The sequence below is a fragment of the Camelina sativa genome, chromosome 20, assembly GCF_000633955.1.
Source record: "Camelina sativa cultivar DH55 chromosome 20, Cs, whole genome shotgun sequence".
In the NCBI taxonomy this organism is placed as follows: Eukaryota; Viridiplantae; Streptophyta; class Magnoliopsida; order Brassicales; family Brassicaceae; genus Camelina; species Camelina sativa.
Window position 1 is genome coordinate 24,050,255 of NC_025704.1, and position 7,003 is coordinate 24,057,257.

The 7,003-nt window shown below is 34.0% G+C and overlaps 2 protein-coding genes across 2 annotated transcripts; both read left to right on the forward strand.

The window, feature by feature from the left end:
- Nucleotides 1,710–3,124, forward strand: LOC104772778. The gene is made up of 3 exons (XM_010497352.2): nucleotides 1,710–1,972; nucleotides 2,597–2,663; nucleotides 2,802–3,124. The coding sequence occupies exons 1-3, from the start codon at nucleotides 1,967–1,969 to the stop codon at nucleotides 3,122–3,124; spliced, it is 396 nt and encodes a 131-aa protein (XP_010495654.1). The 5' UTR covers nucleotides 1,710–1,966.
- LOC104771569 lies at nucleotides 3,129–5,789 on the forward strand. The gene is made up of 6 exons (XM_010496112.2): nucleotides 3,129–3,673; nucleotides 3,780–4,364; nucleotides 4,448–4,480; nucleotides 4,725–4,969; nucleotides 5,057–5,144; nucleotides 5,233–5,789. The coding sequence occupies exons 1-4, from the start codon at nucleotides 3,242–3,244 to the stop codon at nucleotides 4,953–4,955; spliced, it is 1,281 nt and encodes a 426-aa protein (XP_010494414.1). The 5' UTR covers nucleotides 3,129–3,241; the 3' UTR covers nucleotides 4,956–4,969; nucleotides 5,057–5,144; nucleotides 5,233–5,789.

A 7,003-nucleotide genomic window follows, 5' to 3' on the forward strand; every position in this document is an offset into this window, starting at 1 on the left:
TGTATACTTTTAATTAAGGAAAGTTAAATATTGGCTTGGTTTAGATTTTTACACTTAGAATAAAATTATGTCGGTTTGGGTTTACAAATGAAGTGGTTAGGGTTTAGATTTTACAATTAAAACGAAATTATATGTCGGTTTGGGTTTACAAATGAGGTGGTTAGGGTTTAGATTTTACAATTAGAACGAAATTATATGTCGGTTTGGGTTCACAAATGAGATAGTTAGGGTTTAGATTTTACAAGTAGAACAAAATAATATGTCGGTTTGGGTTCACAAATGAGTTGTTAGGGTTTAGATTTCACAATTAGAACGAAATTATATGTCGGTTTGGGTTCACAAATAAGATGGTTAGGGTTTAGATTTTATAAGTAGAACGAAATTATATACGGTTTGGGTTCACAAATGAGATGGTTAGGGTTTAAATTTTATATATGTCGGTTTGGGTTTATTAAAGTGCGGTTTAAGTTTTTTAATTTTATAATAATGTATAAAGATTTTATTGCCTTATTTTATTAGGGGGTGAATGGAGAGGTTCACCCCTAGGAGTGAATCCAAGTATTGTTCTATAATAGTAAATGTACTAATAATATAATAGTAAATGTACCATTTTGTAACTTTGATATCATGTACAATACAATCGACAAAAATGAGTCTTAAAAAATGAAAATAAACTCTGTTATGCTGATGTCATTTATGGTAATTTTTTTATTGCATTACAAAAAGTAAGAGAATGCAAAGTTGGGAATGAATGGACATGTTCATTAGCCCTCACAATGAATAGTGCTAGCATATATATATCTTCTCTTTGTTGCCCTTTTCTATTGAATATCACTTCCATCAGATCTAACCATCACCATTATTGTTTTAGCTAGCTCTCTAGCAGAGCCAGCGCTGAATTTTTTAGGGCTACAAGCCAAAAACAAAAACAAAAAAATTATATGCAACTCTAGAATTCGAACCTGCATTATTGACATAGTTTCACTTTAACTAGACCACTGGCCTAAGGGAAACTTTATCAAAATCCGGCCGGAATTTAATGTTAATATTAACGGCCGCAAGCCAGTGCTTGACTTGCTTGGCCTATTGGCCGGCTCTGCTCTCTAGTGATCATCATCGATCACCGTCCTCTTGATGAGTAACAAACCCATCCTTTCAATGAAACCTATTAACCAACAATGACAACAATAAATGTTAATAAGCAAAAAAATTTGTAAAAGCATTTGAAAACCTAGTAAAGCACAAAAGAGTATTCAATGTAAAAGTGGCTAAATATAAACAATTAAAATTAGGCTATTTACCTTGTCATCCACCACTATTAAATCAAGTCTATCCACATTCTTCTCCAGTTTATCGTGATTACATAATTCAATAGAAAGGATTAGGCTGAAATCAAGCAGATGGCAACCACAATAATACCTGAAATCAAATTAAAAAAAGGAAAAATTGGAAATAAAGGACATTTTTTAAAAAAAATATCCATATACACTTGGTTTTTTTAGGTTTGGTCATATAGGTTTTATAATAACCAAAATCCAGTTTTGCCCTCAATTTATAAAAAACTTAAAAAAGAAAAAATGTATAAAGTTAATATATAATTAATCGTTAAATTTATTTCCTAAAATAATCAGAAAACAAAACAAAATCCTAAACCTCTAATTGGAAAAGAGAGTTCACGAAATCGTAATTTACCCAAACCCTTTTCCTTTCTCTTCTTACATGTTTTACGAAATCGTAAAAAAAAAACAAACTTCGGTGATATCGACAGCGGCGGTGACTGGGTTCCTCTTGTGGTCGCGATTCATCAATGGAGATGTGTTTTTATCCTCGTTTTTACTCATCTGGGCAAAGCTTCGGTGATATCGACATCTGGGCAAAGCTTCGGTGAAATCGTAAAAAAAAAAACAAATTTTGGTGATATCGACAGCGGCGGTGACTGGGTTCCTCTTGTGGTCGCGATTCATCGATGGAGGTGTGTTTTTATCCTCGTTTTTACTCATCTGGGCAAAGCTTTATGTTTGTTTCGTCCTCCTTTTTATTTGTCTTCCTCTTGTTATTGCGAATCATCAATTTTTAGTTTCCTCCCACTAATCGCTCAATTTTGTTTGCTTCTCTTCACAACATATTAAAATTTTCAGCATATTGTAGTGCAAATCTTTGTAGTTTTATCATATTGATTTCGTTAGTTTTACAAGTATCAATTTTAGTTGCATGTTGATTTTTTATGCTCTTGATTTAACATTACTTCTTCCTCCATGTTTGATCTTTAGTCGATAACTTCCGGTGAAAAGTGTGAATGTTTAATGGGTCAATTTCTTAATTTTACCAAATCGGGTAAACAAATTTCTGAATTATAAAAGACATCTTGATATTTTAAGCTTTAGAAATCTCAATTTAGTTAGTTTTAAATTTCTGAATTTTAATTGCATTTAGGTTTCTTGTGCTCTTTATTTTACATTCTTTCTTCATGTTCTTGTTTTCATTTTGTGTGAATGATTATTAGACAAATGTGTTTGTGTTTATTTGACATGTCAGGTGCACTTCGATTTAGTTTCTTGGTTCTTTGATTGTAATAAGTTTTTATTTGACATGTCAGGTGCACTTTGATTTAGTTAGCTTCTACATGGATGAAAAATCAGGATCAATCGGGATGATAAACGAAGGTACTTTCATATATTTTGAAATAATAAATTAACTCATGGTAATTGTGATTCTTGATTATTGTGATTCTTGTCATGCGAGCTATACTTAACAACTCTTAATCTTGTGTTTGATTTAATTTTTCTTAATCTATTGTTCAGGCTTTGAAAAGGAGTATCCTAAAGGCATTTTCAAATACGGTGATGAACCACAAGTGAAGCAGATAAACAATAGCTGCAGAATGTCTATCTTAACAAGAATCAAGGATGCTTTGCCAACAGAGTATGAGCAAGTGAAGAGTGATCCTGTGTTTTCAAATTTGTTTGCCATCTACGAGAATGGGTTAGGGTACTCTGCGCGTTTTATACATAGCATTATGTGTAGGCAGTTGATCACAANAAAACCGATTGGTTTTTATATTGAGTGTAATTTGGATTTTAGTTTTAAACTGATCCGAACCAAAATCCGATCGGTTATCCGCTAAAGCAAGGATGATTTCAGGTTAGATTTGAAATCTTGGAATGAAGACAGTTGGAAGAAGGATAAAGGTTTTTGGGCTAGACTATTGAAGAGAGATGGGGAGATTACCATTAAGCGGCTGATGGATGTGCACCTAGTAGAAGCTCCCAAGTGGGAACCTGATGACAAGCTAAGATTTGTATATGTGTGCGTCATAGCTGGTTTGGTAATGGCTAAGGACGAGAAGAAAAAGATCCCTCTCTCATACATCAAGTTGGTGATGGATCTTGATAAGTTGAGAGCTTATCCTTGGGGTTTGCATTCTTTTGACTACCTTGTGACCTCGATCATGGACACAAGAAAGGAGTTGAAGAAGACCAACAGTTATATTCTTAATGGCTTCTCCTTTGCACTTCAAGTATGGGTTATGGAAGCAATTCCAGTGGTTGGAGAGTTGTTGGGAGAAAAGATCAACAAGGAATTCACAAACGGTGCTAGATGTTATAACTGGAAGGGAGCTGCAAAAGTGTCTTATCAAGACATTATCATCATAGAGCAATCGTTTGGACCAAAGGTTAGTAATTAATTTTCTCTATTCTTCTTTAATTGTCATGGTCTGAATATGGTTCTGTTTTTTTACTATTGCTTAACCAAAATTTTTGTTACTGTTTTTTTGGTAGGATATCGTCTATCCATACATCTCGAGGTCAGGAAATTTTGACATAATCGATGATATAGAGTTTTTTAGGCATGATGAGATCGATGATGTGGGAGTCAAAAACGTAAACGACTTGGTGCGATCTGGTTACGATTTTAGAGACCATGAGTGGGGTCATGTTGAATCTAATGATGTTGAAGAAGAGAAGATAGAGGAGGTTGTAAACGAAGATGATCATGTTGAAAAGGAAAGTGATGGAGACAATCAATTGTCTGGGTTGGAGAGTAGCGAGAAGAAGGAAGATGTAAATGTGGGAGCATCAAGCACGAAGAAGAGAAAGACGAAGCAGATTGATCATGGTGCAGAGAGTCGAAAAATGCAACTCCTATGTCAGCGAGCCGCAACGTCGTTCACTCATGGTTTTGATGAAGAAATAAAGTCATTCATTAAAGGTATGTTTGAAGCTTCTTTCAAGCCTTTTAAGGAAGAAATAAGCCAGCGATTGAAGAAGGTGGAGGAGGATGTATCAGAAGTGAAGGAGATACTATCGACTATAGCATCAACTTCGACACAAGCCACACCATCATCCTTTAAACCAAAAGATGTGGTAAGTCAATAAATAATTTATATGCTTTGGTGTTGTATATGTAATGATTTTGTCAAACTTATTGATTCTTATTTTTGAAACAGGGGAAATCACCATCCGTTCAACCAAAGAGTTTGGTACGTAAAAAGTAACTTGGTAAAAGTTGTCTTCGTTTTAATGTTTTGGAAATCGGTTATGTTTTTTTTTTGTTTTTTTCTTAAACATTCGGCTTTGTAAGTTTTTTGAAATTATTTGGCTAATTGTAAACTTAAATATTGTAATTGTCTTTGTGAACTTTATGTATTGTATTGTAATCATTAAACTTTGTTTGGATTTATTTGTTTGTAAACATTAAACTTTGTTTGATCTTTTCATTGACAGGAAGATAACTTTCTTTTCGATGATTTGTTCACCAAATCGGGGGCCATAGACCTTAATATTGAAAGTCAGGATTTATTGGGCACTCAAGATTTCTTAGCGAAAACAATAGGACATCTTTCGCAAAAACCATGTGTACCTGGAGTTGATCCTCCAATAGATGCGGGAAAGTATGACGAGGATGCTGATTTGGTTTTCGTTTCCGAAGTTAGATGGAATGCTTTGGAAGCATGACAAAGGAATCATAGGTACGTGTTCTTACAAATTACTATATTTTTAATAATTGTCCAGATTTTAAAAATTTTGGCTTACATATTACTATTTTTTTTCCACAGTTACGAGCAACTTAAGTTGGGTCCATCGGTAATTAATCATGAAGTGCTCGACCGTGTCATTACTCACTACAAGTGGCTGCACAATCAAGTGAGTATAAACTTGATTTTTTCAATAGTTAATTTGTTCATTATTTTACCATGGTTAAATTTAAATTTCACTTTTATTTGTTTTCAAGGAAATGGATGCGATGATGTATTTATTCCGGGAGAAAACATCTTTAGGTCAAATGAAGTCAGACCGTGTTGGTTTCATGAATTGCATGTTCAGTGAGAGAATCAAAGTGGAATACACCAAGTACTTGAAGACAAAGCGGCAGCACAAATGGGATAGTAGACTTCTCGAGTATGCTAATGGTGAGTTTCCTTCTCACGGAAAGATAGGAAAACAATGGGGTACAGATGTTGACAGGATATACGCTCCGATTTGCGTCAACAGCAACCACTGGATTTCTGTTTTCGTTAACTTCGTCTTAAGAACTGTTGAAGTCTTCGACTGTGCTGGACACAAGAATAGAAGGTATGTCTAGTGTTTCGCAACGTGCGTCCCAAGGATTTTGAAAGAAATTAATGCAAAGGTGAATGGAAAAGCATCTCTTTTGACACCATATGAAATCATAGACATGAAGATGCTATCCGATTTGAATAAGTCGCATAGCGATTGCGGGGTCTATGCATTGAAATACATTGAGTGTCATATGCAATCTCTAAGTTTGGATTTGATGAGCGATGAGAACATCAAATAAGCGCGCTTGAAGATTGCTGTCGATCTGTGGGAAGCTGCAAAGGATCCAATATTACTTGAGCGTATGAAGAACTATGTCCCTCCAAAGTCTGAGTCTCACCATATCGAAATTGACTGATTTGTTTCATCTTTTTTAGTATGTCTTTAGTTTGACACATTCTATGACTTTGGTTTTTTTTGTTTTAGTTTAATATATGATATGACTTTGGTTTTTTTTGTTTTAGCATAATATATGATATGATTTTTGTTTTTTGTTTTAGCTTAATATATGATATGACTTTGGTTTTTTTTTTTTTTTCGCTTAATATATGATATGATTTCTGTTTTTTGTTTTAGCTTAATATATAATATGATTTTTGTTTTAGCTTAATATATGATATGATTTTTTGTTTCATCTCTATAGGATGTCGATGGTTTTTTCACCAATTCTATCAAACCAATAAACATACTTTTAAGTCTGGCTTAACACCAAACCGGACTTTCTTTAATTTTGTTTAATACCAAAATCTCACTTCCTTTAATTTCGTTTAAAACCAAACCGATTTTCTTTAATTTGGTTTAAGAGCTAATCATAAATTACNTTTACAAAGAAACACATAAATCCCAAATTCAAAGAAACCTAATATCGACCTAGTACCCTATCGATTGCGAGAAGAAGATGAGCAATGTATCAAGCAATTCGACTGGATCAAATAGTTCCCGTTCAAGAGTAAGAGTGATTGGTGTTCCAAGGAGATGTTGGTGCGGGGAAGGAATTATAGCACTTATATCAAAGTCTGATCCCAATCCTTACCGGAGATACTATAGCACTTATATCAAAGTCTGCATCAAACAAGGTAAATTGATTTGTTTACACGTTTTGTATATTTTAAATTTTTGATTATAACAGTTGGGATTCTTGTAGCTTAGGAACGATGATCACACCTTTAAATGGGTTGATGAGGCTTTAGTCAACGAGATAGAGACACTGACTGCAAAGAATGTTGAGTTTGAGAAGCACCTGAAAGATTTCAAACTGAGAGATTGGAGTTTGAGAAAATATTTTATGAGAAGATGGAAAAGAAGATATTTGAGAAGATAGAGGATGCTTTGGCTGAAGCAAAAGCCAGCAATAAGAAGATGATGGTGATCTTAGTGATATTGTGCATGCTCATGATTGGATGCAGCAAATTACTAGGTTGAGCGTATGAACATGATCATGTTTT

What these genes read in the sequence shown, in the direction of transcription:
- LOC104771569 (XM_010496112.2), top strand. Translation starts at nt 3,242, where the DNA reads ATGGATGTGCACCTAGTAGAAGCTCCCAAGTGGGAACCTGATGACAAG. An exon ending in AGCAATCGTTTGGACCAAAG is followed by an intron (nt 3,674 to 3,779) that starts GTTAGTAATTAA and finishes TTTTTTTGGTAG; the next exon opens with GATATCGTCTATCCATACAT. An exon ending in CCTTTAAACCAAAAGATGTG is followed by an intron (nt 4,365 to 4,447) that starts GTAAGTCAATAA and finishes TTTTTGAAACAG; the next exon opens with GGGAAATCACCATCCGTTCA.